Source organism: Oncorhynchus clarkii, chromosome 4 (genome assembly GCF_045791955.1).
Source record: "Oncorhynchus clarkii lewisi isolate Uvic-CL-2024 chromosome 4, UVic_Ocla_1.0, whole genome shotgun sequence".
In the NCBI taxonomy this organism is placed as follows: domain Eukaryota; kingdom Metazoa; phylum Chordata; class Actinopteri; order Salmoniformes; family Salmonidae; genus Oncorhynchus; species Oncorhynchus clarkii.
In genome coordinates this window covers 42908139-42924065 of record NC_092150.1, presented here as the reverse complement: position 1 = coordinate 42924065, position 15927 = coordinate 42908139, and the positions used below count along the sequence as shown (strand labels likewise).

Genomic DNA, 15927 nt, shown 5'->3' with positions numbered 1-15927 from the left:
TTGGAGAATTTTCCTCTCCAGTTCAGCATTCAAAATGTAACGAGTACTTTTGGGTGTCAAGGAAAATGTATGGATTAAAAAGTACATTATTTTCTTTACGTATGTAGTGGAGTAAACGTTGTCAAAAATATAAATAGTAAAGTAAAGATGCCACAAAAAAACTACTTAAGTAGTACATTAAAGTTTTTTTACTTAAATACTTTAAATACTGCCAATCCACAGCTCTGACTGCTGTAAAACAGTGGCCGGCTGACACTGGCACGTGATGTGTTGTTGTGGGGATTGTGCCACTCTTGTCAAAAAATGCTCAGTTAACATATTCTCACACTCTCAAAAACTTTCCCAGGACAGGATTTTCTCAAATAAACATGTAATGAAATTTACCATTTTAATTAAGAGAGAAAGTCATTACACAATTGTAAACTTTAAGACCCACACTGACAGTGTTCATTTAATTTGGAAAACAAAAACCACAGCGCCCTCTTCAGGTGGTCTGTGAGTAGGCTGCTTCTTCAGCCCCTTGGTCAGGGTGGGAGAGGAGAGAAGCGTTTGGTTTGGTTTATTCGGATCGCCATTAGCTTTTGCTGAAAATTAGATTCCTAGGGTCCACAAAAAAACAACACAGCAAGTAGCAGAACAATGATACACTGATAAATTTAAAATTAAACAATCAACAAATAATACAACTAAAGAATGTGTGTGTTAGTGTGATAGAGTATGTCTGTGTGTGCGTGTCATTTCACTGTCTCTATTGTGCCATGAGATGTTGTTTTATAAAGAAATGTAAAGGTAATTTTGCTGTTTGCTTCTCTTTCATTATTAGATGTTTTATAAAAAAATATGATGCTTCACTGTTCAATGTTGTCATTTCACTTCTGAGTGTTTCCACTATGCTAGTGAAATAGTCATTGAAATGATTGGCAATATCGTAAGGCTTTTTATAAATCACCCACCAACTTCAATGAACAATGGAGATCATTTGGGTTTTCTGCCCATGATATCATTTAAGGTACTGTAGTCTTTTCCCTTTTAGTCAAACATTTGTCAATTTTTAGCATGTCAACCAATCAGCTGAGCAGCCTGACTTGTTTGCCAACTCTTTCGCATAATTTTTTTGTACCGTGCCATTTTTCAATTCGCCATCAATCCAGGGGTCTCAGTTTTCACAGCAAATTTTTTAATAAGTGCATACTTGTCAGTAGTAATTGTACAAATATTTCCAATGCTGCATCTGGATTCACTTCCTCATACACATCAGACATTTTTGGCCCCCAGATGAATCTGTCCCTGTGCCCATCAGGAAAACTCAGACATAAAATGTTTATTACGTAAGATGTGTTTAACTATAGAGAATAGGCCATCTATTTCTATTCTTCCTGAATTTTTATTATGGACATGGTTTCGTGATTTCACAACTGTGTTACAGCTCTATATTTTCAATGCTGCATCTGGATTCACTTCCTCATACACGTCAGACATTTTTTACATCTTCAACAAAACATTTTGTGTGATCTATTATAAATTACTTTAGGCCCACAATTTGGCGTTTTGGCTTTCCTTGTTATTGCCACAATTTTATGGCCACTACAGTAATATATATTTCCTTGAAGCAAAGTTCGGCAGCATTAGTGAAGATATGATCAATACCTGTGACAATGGACGCCACAGACCCAACACAATTGGTATTCACTCTAGTTCGTTGAGTTACAACCTGGGACATATTATAGGCATTAGTCACAATTAGAAGCTTCCTCTTGAGAGGACTGCTAGTTGTTAACCAGTCAATGTTCAGGTCACCCCGAAAATAGACCTCTCTGTTAACAGCGCGCATTATCAAGCATTGCGCACACATTATTCAAATACTGACTGCTAACACTTGGTGGCCTATAGCAGCACCCCAAAAGAAGAGGCTTTAGATGAGGCAGGTGAACTTCCAACCACAACAATTAAACAACATTTGACATGAGATCCTCTCTAAGTTTTACAGGAATATGGCTCTGAATATTACACTGAGTGTGCAAAACATTAGTAACACATTCCTAATATTGAGGTGCAACCCCTTTTGCCCTCAGAACAGCCTCAATTTGTCGGGGCGTGGACTCCAAGGATGCTGGACGGGGGCATCCTCCACAAGGATGCTGGACGGGGGCATCCTCCACAAGGATGCTGGACCATGTTTGGTCTTCTTGCCAGGTCACCCTCGCAAAATAGGTTTTTAACCTCAAATGTTCTTACCTGGTTAAATAAATGGTTCCCACAGTTGTGTGAACTTGGCTGGGTGTCCTTTGGTTGGTGGACCATTCTTGATTCACAATGGAAACTGTTGAGCGTGAAAAATCCAGCAGTGTTCTTGACACACTCAAACTGGTGTGGCTGGCACCTACTACCATACCCTGTTCAAAGGCACTTACAGATTTTGTCTTGCTCATTCACTCTTTGAATGCACACGTACACAATCCATGTCTCAATTGGCTCACTGCTTAAAAGTCCTATGTCATGGAAAGAGCGAGTGTTCATAAATCTTTGTACACTCAGTGTATACAGCAACACCTCCCCCATAGGCATTCCTGTCTTTTCTGCAGATGTTATATCCTTGTATTGCTACTGCTGTATCATCAAAGGAATTATGTTAGTGAGTCTCAGAGATGGCCAGTATATCCAATCTTAGCACGTTATTGATTTCATGAACCTTTCTAAGGCATATGGGCTGCTATTAGCCCTTTTTTGGGTAGCTTATCAGAGATAGACATAATATGGAGGAAAAAATATATGCAACATAAAAATAAAAACATTGTTTGGCTAATAGTCAGTCAAACAGGTATTTATGAGTGTCATTTGGTGTGTGTGTGTGATGTTGGGCTGAAGCTACTGACCCGGAAGCTTGGCTCTCTCACTCTTCCCAGGTTTTTGGGAGGGAGAGTGGACAATGAGCTTGTCGTAGCGGATGTAAGCAATGTCCACACGCTCTTTGGCATCTTCCATAGCTGGCATAAGATCTTTCCGCCTCTGGCGCACAGCTTCAGAGAAGTCCTCGTTGAGGAAGATGAGGGGAGGAGAAGAGCAGAGTGGTTCAGAGGCTAGTTTCTCCACAAAGGGTTAATCTCCCCCACGGGCATGGAGACCCAGAATCCATCCATTTCCTAAAGCCTCTTCTCCTCTCCGGCCCTCACCTTTCTCTCCATTGCTCTCTCCCTGTCTCCTGCTGCCTCTTTCTTTATCTTTCCCTCTCCCTTTTTTCTCCCTCATTTTTATTTTCCCCATCTCCTTCTTTCTGCCTCACTGTCTGTCCATGTCTCTTACTCAAGCTCTCCTTTCTGCTCTTGCTCTTTCTCCTCCATTCTCTCCTCCCCCCAACTAATTTTCTCACTCTCTCCTTCCTTCCCTCTCTCACCCTCCCTCCTTTCCTCTTCCCCTCCGTCTCTTTGGGAAGATCTCAATTGCATACTCCTCGCGTCGTCTCTCCTCGTCTTCTTCTCGAAACCCATTGGACGAGAAGCCCCTCTGACCTTCTCCTCCATTGGGTTTTGAGAAGGTGAGGAGAGAGGACGCCAGGAGTAATCAATTGAGATTCTTTATCTTTCTACATCGACTTTCTTTCCTGCCCCCTTTCTCCCTCCTACCCCCTCTCCCCTATCCTTCCCTTTCCCCCCCGTTCTCTTCCCCTAGCCCTCTTCATCTCTCATTCTCTCGCTCCCTCTATTCCCCTTTCTTTCCTTCTCTCCCCATGTCTCTCTCTGCATGGGGGCGGTGAAGTTTGTGTGTGTGTGTGTGTGTGTGTCTGTGAATCTGCCCATGTGTGTCTGTGTGGGGTGGGGTGTAATAAGTCAAACCACCCCAGTAGAGCAGGGAGGTGCTGGCTAGATGGAGGGCCAGGCTTAGAGTCTGTCAGCTTTCTCGCTCGCTCTAGCTCCCTTTCAACTCAGCGCGCACACACACACACACACACACACACCACGCATCACCAGGTTCCATCCATAGATTGCTACCATGACAATATTCTCTTCTCTTCCTCGAGCATTCCACTCAGTTGTCTTAACGATTTCTAATAATGGAAATCAATCCCAACATGACTTCTCGTTTATCTGCATGAATAAATGATTGTGTTTTAATTGGGAATGAATGAATGCTGACTGAGGCCCTGTTGCTCTGCTCCTCAATACAACTATTAGCATAAGAGAGGGTGATGATCTTTAATCAGCTGGTAATGAATGTTAGGGGAACGCTGTTCAAACAGCACCAGGAGACCTCTGTAGAAACACACAAACACAGAAACTCATGTGCGCATGCACCACCAACGTGATGACCTGGGCACTCACAAGCCAGATGTGTGTCTGTGTGTCTGTGTCTGTGTGTCTGTGTCTGTCTTTTCTCTCTCTTTCTGTCTCTCTGTCTTTTCTCTCTCTCTTTCTGTCTCTGTCTGTCTTTTCTCTCTCTCTTTCTGTCTCTGTCTGTCTTTTCTCTCTTTCTGTCTCTGTCTGTCTTTTCTCTCTCTCTCTTTCTGTCTTTTCTCTCTCTCTCTTTCTGTCTTTTCTCTCTCTCTCTTTCTGTCTTTTCTCTCTCTCTCTTTCTGTCTTTTCTCTCTCTGTCTTTTCTCTCTCTTCTCTCTGTCTTTTCTCTCTCTCTCTTTTCTCTCTCTCTTTTCTCTCTCTCTTTTCTCTCTCTTTTCTCGCTCTCTCTTTTCTCTCTCTCTCTTTATTTTCTCTCTCTCTCTCTTCTGTCTTCTCTCTCTCTCTCTCTCTCTGTCATTTCTCTCTCTCTCTCTCTGTCTTTTCTCTCTCTCTCTCTCTCTCTCTGTCTTTTCTCTCTCTCTCTGTCTTTTCTCTCTCTCTCTCTGTCTTTTCTCTCTCTCTCTCTGTCTTTTCTCTCTCTCTCTCTCTGTCTTTTCTCTCTCTCTCTCTCTGTCTTTTCTCTCTCTCTCTCTTCTGTCTTTTCTCTCTCTCTCTGTCTGTCTTTTCTTTCTCTCTCTCTCTCTCTCTGTCTTTTCTCTCTCTCTCTCTTCTGTCTTTTCTCTCTCTCTCTGTCTGTCTTTTCTTTCTCTCTCTCTCTCTCTCTGTCTTTTCTCTCTCTCTCTCTTCTGTCTTTTCTCTCTCTCTCTCTCTCTCTGTCTTTTCTCTCTCTCTCTCTCTCTCTTTCTTTTCTCTCTCTCTCTCTCTCTCTCTCTCTTCTCTCCTTTCTCTCTCTCTTTCTCTCTCTCTCTCTTCTGTCTTTTCTCTCTCTCTCTTTTTGTCTTTTCTCTCTCTCTCTCTCTCTCTTTTTGTCTTTTCTCTCTCTCTCTCTTCTGTCTTTTCTCTCTCTCTCTCTCTTTCTTTTCTCTCTCTCTCTCTCTTCTCTCTCTCTTCTCTCCTTTCTCTCTCTCTTTCTCTCTCCTTTCTCTCTCTCTTTCTTTTCTCTCTCTCTCTCTCTTCTCTCTCTCTTCTCTCCTTTCTCTCTCTCTTTCTCTCTCTCTCTCTTCTGTCTTTTCTCTCTCTCTCTTTTTGTCTTTTCTCTCTCTCTCTCTCTCTCTCTTTTTGTCTTTTCTCTCTCTCTCTCTTCTGTCTTTTCTCTCTCTCTCTTTCTTTTCTCTCTCTCTCTCTCTTCTCTCTCTCTTCTCTCCTTTCTCTCTCTCTTTCTCTCTCCTTTCTCTCTCTCTTTCTCTCTCTCTTTCTCTCTCTCTTTCTCTCTCTCTTTCTCTCTCTCTCTCTTCTGTCTTTTCTCTCTCTCTCTTTTTGTCTTTTCTCTCTCTCTCTCTCTCTCTTTTTGTCTTTTCTCTCTCGCTTTTTGTCTTTTCTCTCTCTCTTTTTGTCTTTTCTCTCTCTCTCTTTGTCTTTTCTCTCTCTCTCTGTCTTTTCTCTCTCTTTTCTCTCTGTCTTTTCTCTCTCTCTGTCTCTTACCTCCTCTTTCTGTAGTTGATGGTGGAAGCGAATTATGATTTTTAGAGTTATAGGTCACAATTCATTATAGATAAAGAAATATTTTCGCAGCCCAATTAAAAACCACACTCGAATAAAAAGTGCTCACTTTCAATTCTGCACTGAAAGACATGAACTCTTATAGAATTCCCCGTAATAGGTTTATTAAAACGAATTACATTATACATTGGTATATTTCCCCTCAACATGTTAATGTGTGTGTTTGTGGACATGTTTAACTATGCTTGTGGACCAGATGTCCCCACAAGAACAGTAAATGAACAAATATTTGACCAACTGGGGACAGTTTGTTAGTCCCCACAAGTTCAAATGCTATTTGTAGGGGGTTTAGGGTTAAGGTTGGAATTAGGTTTAGGATTAGAATTATGTTTAGGGTTAGGAGCTAGGGTTAGGGTTAAGGTTCGGTTTTAGGGTTAGGGAAAATAGGATTTTGAATGGGATTGAATTGTGGCTCAAAAGCATTAGGAAGGAAAGAAATTCCACAAATAAACTTTTAACAAGGCACACCTGTTAATTGAAATGCTTTCCACCTCATGAAGCTGGTTGTCATCAAGGCAAAGGATGGCTCCTTTGAAGAATCTCATATATAGAATATATTTTGATTTGTTTAACACTTTTTTTTGGTTACTACATTATTCCCTATGTGTTATTTCATAGTTTTGATGTCTTTTCTGTTATTCTACAATGTAGAAAATGGTACAAATATAGAAAAACTATAAGAGTAGGTGTCCAAACTTTTGATCGGTACTGTAGCTCAACCACCTGTATTTGGTCTCTCTTTCTATTAGCTATCTTCCCCCCAATCAGGCTCACTAGTGCCCGCTGTGGTGCGGCAGTGTAACTACACCTATCTGTACATGATCTGTGTGATTGTACTATATGATTGTGTGGTCTGGAGCTGGGCCAGGCAGCATGGCATTGGGATTATTGAGTTTCAGAGCCAGAGTGTAATGTCTGTTTGACTCCTGTTTCTGATCATGATGAGGTATGTTAATGAGAGCTGAACCAGAGCTGTGATGTAGTGGACTAGCAGTTCGCATGCATGTGTGTGTTTGTGAGATCTCTTGGATCTCTTTTTCTGCCCTTCTCACTCTCTCTCTGAGGTTGTGTGTGTTGGGACATATGTGGTGTGCTGGAATGGCTAGGTTGGAGAGGCAACCGGCTAATGTCTCGCTCTCTCTCTCCCTGTCTGTCTGTTCCAGTGGGGACCCCGTACTACATGTCTCCAGAGAGAATACATGAAAACGGATACAACTTCAAATCTGACATCTGGTCTCTAGGCTGCCTGCTCTACGAGGTATTGTATACACATATACTGTACTGTGGCATAATGTACACAGAAACCCATACCCACACACATTACTGGGATAAAGGTGGATATGAGAGCTGTTGTGTGTTTGAAGCTAGCAGGGAATTCACAGTGACATGTCCATGTGGTGCAGATCAACTGGGTGGTTGTGCTGAGCACTGATACTGACTAGTAAAATTACCCTCTCAGAACCCTTTTCACCTTACAGACCACACGAGAGGGGGAGAGCGAGGGGGACAGGTCTTACAGGTGTGTGTGTGTTGGATGTAAAGGTTCTTGAATGTCTGAGGGTCAAACGTGTGTGCGTGCGTGCGAGAGAACATACATGTTTCAGTGTTATGCTTGGGGTTCTAGATGGGTGAAATACAGGCAATACCTGGCCATTGTCTCTCTGTCTGCATCTCCTATACTGTTTGATTGAGGATTGTGTGTGTGCGTGCCCACATGTGCATGCATGTTTGTTTGTGATGAGGTCACCCCATTTTATTCACCTGACCTTGCCCACCTCCGGCATTGTGGTAACGGGACGATGCCTAGTTGCCGGGGTGGTCTCCCTTGGTGACCAGGGGGGAAACGACAACAGCAGGTTGGAGATTGATGATGGCGCCGGAGAGGATGGCTGCCAATTTATTGGCCCTTAACCAACTGCCGACTAGGAGCTCCACCTGATGTATAGTATCTCATTATAAGCTGTAGACCACACCATCTACCAAGAGAGTTTTCATCTGTATTTTTCGTAGCTGTCTACATGCCACGACAGGCCGATGCTGACACTAAGACCGCACTCAGAACCTTTTACTCTAAACACAGAGACGCGTACAAAGCTCTCCCTCGCCCTCCATTTGGCAGATCTGACCATAATTATATCCTCCTAATTCCGTTTTACAAGCAAAAATTAAAGCAGTGAGCACCAGTGATTCGGTCAATTAAAGTGGTCAGATGAAGCAGATGCTAAACTACAGGACTGTTTTGCTATCACAGACTGGAATATGTTCCGTGGTTCTTCCGATGGCATTGAGGAGTACAGAAGACAAACCAAACACCTTCTTTGCCCACTTTGAGGATAATACTGCGCCAACGTCGCAGCCCACAAACAAGAACTGCGCCCCTTCTCCGTGCCAACGTGAGTAAAACATTTAAACGTATTAACCCTTGCAAGGCTGCTGGCCCAGACGGCATCCCAAGCTGCGTCCTCTGAGCATGCGCAGACGAGCTGGCTGGTGTGTTTACGGACATATTCAATCGCTCCCTATCCAAGTCCCCACATGCTTCAAGATGGCCACCGTTGTTCCTGTATCCAAGAAGGCATAGATAACTGAACTAAATGACTACCGCCCTGTAGCACTCACTTCTGTCATCATGAAGTGCTTTGAGAGACTAGTCAAGGGTCATATCACTTCCACCTTACCGGCCACCCTAGACCCACTTCAGTTTGCATACCGCCCCAACATGTCCACAGACGATGCAATCGCCATCACACTGCACACTGCCCAATGCTCTATCCCATCTGGACAAGAGGAATACCTATGTAAGAATGCTGTTCATTGACTAGAGCTCAGAATTCAACACCATAGTACCCTCCAAGCTCATCATCAAGCTGGAAGCCCTGGGTCTCAACACCGCCCTGTGCAATTGGGTCCTGGACAATTGGGTCCTGGACTTTCTGACGGGCCGCCTCCAGGTGGTGAAGGTAGGAAACAACATCTCCACTTCGCTCACCCTCAACACTGGGTCCCACAAGGGTGTGTGTTCAACCCCCCTCCTGTACTCCCTGTTCACCGACGACTGTGTGGCCATACACGCCTCCAACTCAATCGTCAAGTTTGCAGATGACACAACAGTAGTGGGCTTGATTACCAACAACGACGAGATAGCTTATAGGGAGGAGGTGAGGGCACTTGGAGTGTGGTGTCAGCAAAACAGTCTCTCACTCAACGTCAACAAAACAAACGAGATGATCGTGGACTTCAGGAAATAGCAGAGGGAGCACCCCCCTATCCACATTGACGGGACAGCAGTGGGGAAGGTGGAAAGTTTTAAGATCCTCTGCGTACACATCACAGACAAACTGAAATGGTCCACTCACACAGACAGTGTGGTGAAGAAGGCGCAACAACGCCTCTTCAACCTCAGGAGGCTGACGAAATTTGGCTTGTCACCCAAAACCCTGACAATTTTACAGGTGCATAATCGAGAGCATCCTGTCGGGCTCTTCAACAGCCTGGTACGGCAACGGCACCTCCCTCAACCGCAAGGCTCTCCAGAGGGTGGTGTGGTCTGCACAACGCATCACTGGGGGCAAACTACCTAACCTCCATGACACCTACAGCACCTGATGTCACAGGAAGGCCAAAAATATCATCAAGGACATCAACCACCCGAGCCACTGCCTGTTCATACCATTCAGAATGCGAGGTCAGTACAGGTGCATCAAAGCTGGGACAGAGAGACTGAAAAACAGCTTCTATAAGGCGGCCACCAGACTCTTAAACAGCCATCACTAACTCGGAGAGGCTGCTGCCTACATTGAGACCTAATCACTGGCCACTTTAGTAAATGGATCTCTAGTCACTTTAAACAATGCCACTCTAAATAATGCCACTTTAAAAATGTTTACATATCTTACATTACTCATATCATATGTATATACCGTATTTTATTGCATCTATTGCTCCTTGCCTATGCCGCTCGGCAATCGCTCTTCCATATGTACATATTCTCATTCACCCCTTTAGATTTATGTATATTAGGTCGTTGTTGGTAAATTGTTAGATTACTTATTAGATATTACTGCACTGTTGGAACTAGAAGCACAAGCTTAAACATCTGCTAGCCATGTGTATGTGACCAATAAAACTTTTAAAGTAAGTATTTCACTTTAAGGTCAACACCTGTTGTATTCGGAGTATTTGACAAATCAAATTCGTATTTTGATTTGGTCACGTGTAGGTCAATATGGCGGTCTGCACCCCCTCCCCGGCCCAGACCTACCGATTGTAAGATGGCGCCGGAGGGGATGGCGGCCGTTTTATGGGCTCTTAACTAGAGGTCCACCAATTATGATTTTTCAACGCCGATACCGATTATTGGAGGACCAAAAAAAGCTGATACCGATTAATCAGCCATTTTTATTTATTTATTTGTAATAATGACAATTACAACAATACTGAATGAACACTTATTTTAACTTAATATAATACATCATTAAAAATCAATTTAGCCTCAAATAAATATTGAAACATGTTCAATTTGGTTTAAATAATGCAAAAACAAAAGTGTTGGAGAAGAAAGTAAAAGTGCAATATGTGCCATGTAAAAAAAGCTAACGTTTGTGTTCCTTGCTCAGAACATGAGAACATATGAAAGTTGGAGGTTCCTTTTAACATAAGACTTCAATATTCCAAGTTTTAGGTTGTAGTTAATATAGTATTTATAGGACTATTTCTCTCTCTACCATTTATATTTCATATACCTTTGACTATTGGATGTTCTTATAGGCACTTTAGTATTGCCAGTGTAACAGTATAGCTTCTGTCCCTCTCCTCGCCCCTACCTGGGCTCGAACCAGGAACACATCGACAACAGCCACACTCGAAGCAGCGTTACCCATCGCTCCACAAAAGCTGTGGGGAATATCTAGGGGAATATCTACTCCAAGTCTCAGAGCGAGTGACGTTTGAAACGCTATTAGCACGCACCCCGCTAACTAGCTAGCCATTTCACATCGGTTACACCAGCAATTAGGCTGATAGGCTTGAAGTCATAAACAGCGCTGTGCTTGAAAGTGCTGTTTGAATGAATGCTTACGAGCCTGCTGCTGCCTATCATCGCTCAGTCAGAGTGCTCTATCAAATCATAGACTTGATTATAACATAACACACAGAAATACAAGCCTTAGGTCATTAATATGGTCGAATCCGGAAACAAAATGTTTATTATTTCAGTGAAAACGTAACCGTTCTGTATTTTATTTCACGGGTGGCATCCCTAAGTCTAAATATTCCTGTTATATTGTACAACCTTCAATGTTATGTCATAATTACGTAAAATTCTGGCAAATTAGTTTGCAATGAGCCAGGCTGCCCAAACTGTTGCATATAACCTGACTCTACGTACAACGCAAGAGAAGTGACACAATTTCACCTGGTTAATATTGCCTGCTAACCTGGATTTATTTTAGCTAAATATGCAGGTTTAAAAAATATATATTTCTGTGTATTGATTTTAAGAAAGGCATTGGTGTTTATGGTTAGGTACAGTCGTCCAACGATTGTGCTTTTTTCGCAAATGCGCTTTTGTTAAATCATCCCCCAGCGTTTCATCGATTATATGCAACACAGGGCACGCTAGATAAACTAGTAATATCATCAACCATGTGTAGTTAACTAGTGATTATGATTAATTGTTTTTTACAAGTTTAATGCTAGCTAGCAACCTACCTTGGCTTCTACTGCATTCGCGTAACAGGCAGGCTCCTCGTCGAGTGCAAGGAGAGGCAGGTGGTTAGAGCGTTGGACTAGTTAACCGTAAGGTTGCAAGATTGAATCCCAGAGCTGACAAGGTAAAAATCTGTCTTTCTGCCCCTTAAGGCAGTTAACCCATTGTTCCTAGGCTGTCATTGAAAATAAGAATTTGTTCTTAACTGACTTGCCTCGTTAAATAAAGATTAAATAAAGGTGTAAAAAAAAAGTGTTAAAAATAATCTACCAAAAATACCGATTTCGGATTGTTATGAAATCGGCCATAATTAATTTGCCATTCCGATAAATCGGTCGACCTCTACTCTTAACCAACCGTGCTAATTATATATATATTTTTCTCATTGTTTATAACTTATTTTGTACATAATGTTGCTGCTACGAAGAGACGTTCAGAACAGACATCAGAACAGACATCAGAACAGAGATTAAAGCAGGAAGAAACCGTGACACAGTCAATAAAAAACTGGTCAGATGAAGCAGATACTAAGCTACAGGACTGTTTTGCTAGCACAGACTGGAATATGTTCTGGGATTCTTCCGATGGCATTGAGGAGTACACTACATCAGTCACTTTCAAGGAGCGGGATTCTAACCTGGAAGTTTATAAGAAATCCCACTATGCCCTCCGATGAACCATCAAACAGGCAAAGTGTCAATACAGGACTAAGATCAAATCGTACTACACCGGCAACGACGCTTGTCGGGTGTGGGAGGGCTTCCAAACTATTACAGACTACAAAGGGAAGCACAGCCGAGAGCTGCCCAGTGACACGAGCCTACCAGACGAGCTAAATTACTTCTATGCTCGCTTTAAGGCAAGTAACTATATGCATGAGAGCATCAGATGTTCCGGATGACTGTGTGATCACGCTCTCCGCAGCCGATGTGAGTAAGACCTTTAAACAGGTCAACATTCAAAAGGCCGCAGGGCCAGACGGATTACCTGGACATGTACTCCAAGCATGCGCTAACCAACTGTCTTCACTGACATTTTCAATTTCTCCCTGTCTGAGTCTGTATTACCAACATGTTTCAAGCAGACCACCATTGTCCCTATGCCCAAGAACACTAAGGTAACCTGCCTAAATGACTACCGACCCATAGCACTCATGTCTGTAGCCAAGTGCTTTGAATTGCTGGACATGGCTCACATCAACACCATTATCCCAGAAACCCTCGACCCACTCCAATTTGCTTAACCCCCTAACAGTTCCACAGATGATGCAATCATTATTGTACTCCACACTGCCCTTTTCCACCTGGACAAAAGGAACACCTATGTGAGAATGCTATTCATTGACTATAGCTCAGCATTCAACACCATACTGCCCCCAAGCTCATCACAAAGCTAAGGACCCTGGGACTAAACACATCCCTCTGCAACTGGATTCTGGACTGTCCCCAAGCTCATCACAAAGCTAAGGACCCTGGGACTAAACACATCCCTCTGCAACTGGATTCTGGACTTCCTGACGGGCCGCCCCCAGGTGGTAAGGGTAGGTAACAACACATCCGCCTACTCTGATCCTCAACACGAGGGCCCCTCAGAGGTGCGTGCTCAGTCCCCTACTGTACTCCCAGCTCACTCATGACTGCACAGCCAGGCACGACTCCAACACCGTCATGAAATTTGCTGATGACACGAGTTGTAGGCCTGATCACCGACAACGACAAGACAGCTTATAGGGAGGAGGTCAGAGTCCTGACCATGTGGTGCAAGGACAACAACCTCTCCCCTCTCCATTGGGACGGCAGGTAGCCTAGTGGTTAGAGCATTGGGCCATTAACCAAAAGGTTGCTGTATCGAAACCCCGAGCTGACAAGGTAAAAATCTGTCGTTCTACCCAGCAAGGCAGTTAACCCACTGTTCCCCAGTAGGCCGTCATTGTAAATATGAATTTGTTCTTAACTGACTTGCCTAGTTAATTAAAGGCTAACTTAACTCAGCGTGATCAAGACAAAGGAGATGATTGTGGACTACAGGAAAAAGAGGACCGAGCACGCCCCCATTGTCATCGACTGGGCTGTAGTGGAGCAGGTTGAGAGCTTCAAGTTCCTTAGTGTCCACATCACCAACAAACTAACTGCGCCTCCCCCTCAGGAGACTGAAAAGATTTGGCATGGGTCCTCAGATCCTCAAAGGTTTCTACAGGTGCATCATCAAGAGCAGGTTGCGTCATTACAGAGGGTAGTGCGAATGGCCCAGTACATCACTGGGGCCAAGCTTCCTGCCATCCAGGACCTCTGTACCAGGCGGGTTAGGTCAGAGGAAGGCCCTTAAAAGTGTCAAAGACTCCAGCCACCCTAGTCGTGACTGTTCTCTCTGCTATCGCATGGCAAGCTGTACCGGAGCGCCAAGTCTAGGTCCAAGAGGCTTCTAAACAGCTTCTAACATCAAGCCATAAGACTCCTAAACATCTAATCAAATGGCTACCCAGACTATTTGCATTGCCCCCCCTCCTCCTTTACGCTGCTGCTACTCTCTGTTATTATCTATGCATAGTCACTTTAATAACTCTACCTACATGTACATATTACCTCAATTACCTCGACTAACCGGTGCCCCGGCACCTTGCCTTGACTCTGTACCGGTACCCCCTGTATATAGCCTCGCTATTGTTATATTACTGCTGCTCTTTAATTATTTATTACTTTTATTTCTTTATTTTTTTCAATTTTTCTTAAAACTGCGTTGTTGGTTAAGGGCTTGTAAGTAAGCATTTCACTGAAAGGTCAACACCTGTTGTATTCGGTCATGTCAAATAACATTTGATTTGATTTGACCTCAAGTTAGCATTTTCAGCTCACACACAAGAAAAAGTTTCCTCTCTGTCCTTCCCTCCCTGTTACTCTCCAACTCTCCCATCCCTAACTCTTGGTCGTCTCTAATGTGCGCTAATGTGATTAGCATGACTTTGTAAGTAACAAGAACATTTCCCTGGACATAGACATGTTTTATATGGGCAGAACGCTTACATTCTTGTTAATCTAACCACACTGTCCAATTTACAGTAGCTATTACAGTGAAAAAATAACATGCTATGGTTTGAGGAGAGTGCACAACAACAGAAAACTTTTATCATGGCAACTGGTTATTTACTTCTGAAGGTAAATAATGTACTCACATTCAGTAATCTTGCTCTGATATGTCATCCTGAGGGTCCCAGAGATACAATGCAGCATAGTTTTGTTTGATGAAATAGAATTTTATATTAAAATGTAGGAACTGGGTTCTACAGTTTGAACCCCCCCCCCCCATTTAGATGTGTGATGGTTAGTGTCTTTTCTGTAAGGAAGCTAATTAGCCATCATTTATGACATTCCTGGGAGTGTGTAAACTTAATTTTTTTATTACCATATAATTTCTGTATGTTCTCTATAGTATAAAAATGTATCAGTTGACCAATTCGATACATTTGGGCAGACTTGATACAACATTTTGAACAGTAATGCAAATGTTCATTGGCTCAGTCTAATGGTTTACACATACACTGCTGCCATCTAGTGGCCAAAATCTAAATTGCGTCTAGACTCCTAAGTGATATAATGGCCTTTGTCTTGCATTTCAAAGATGATGGAACCAACAATTTTTTTGAAAATGCATGTTTTTTTCTTTGTATTATATCTTACCAGATCTAATGTGTTATGCTCTCCTACATTAATTTAACGTTTCCACAAACTTCAAAGTGTTTCCTTTCAAATGGTATCACAAATATGCATATCCTTGCTTCAGGTCCTGAGCTACAGGCAGTTAGATTTGGGTATGTCATTTTAGGTTAAAAATTGGGGGAAAAGGAGGCTAATCCTTAAGAGGTTTTAAAGTTTTACCGTCAACATGAACACACCAGTTTAAGTCTTGATGTCTCTCTCTGTTGGACCACATGTTTCTGTTTGAAACCACTCTCCTCTCACTTCCCTCCCCATATAGCTTTATGCCACTGTGTGTTTGACCTTTTAAATGGGACAAATACAAGATGAGAACATGCTGAAGATTGTTAACCTCTCTAGGGTACGTGGGACGCTAATGTCCCACCTGACCAACATCCAGTGAAAGTGCAGGGCGCCAAATTCAAACAACAGAAATCTCATATTTAAAATTCCTCAACCATACATGTATTATACACCATTTTAAATATAAACTTGTTGTTAATCCCACCACAGTGTCCGATTTCAAAAAGGCTTTACGACAAAAGCATACCATGCGATTATGTTAGGTCAGTACCTAGTC

General features: G+C 42.8%; 1 protein-coding gene across 2 annotated transcripts in view; it reads left to right on the top strand.

Moving 5' to 3' along the window:
• The window catches only part of LOC139406830 (serine/threonine-protein kinase Nek7), a 150332-nt gene that overhangs the window by 118265 nt on the left and 16140 nt on the right, over positions 1-15927 (top strand). For both annotated transcript variants that reach the window (XM_071149900.1, XM_071149901.1), the window contains exon 8: positions 7112-7206. In XM_071149900.1, coding sequence (XP_071006001.1) covers positions 7112-7206 — 95 coding nt within the window. The remainder of the gene's footprint in view (positions 1-7111; positions 7207-15927) is intronic.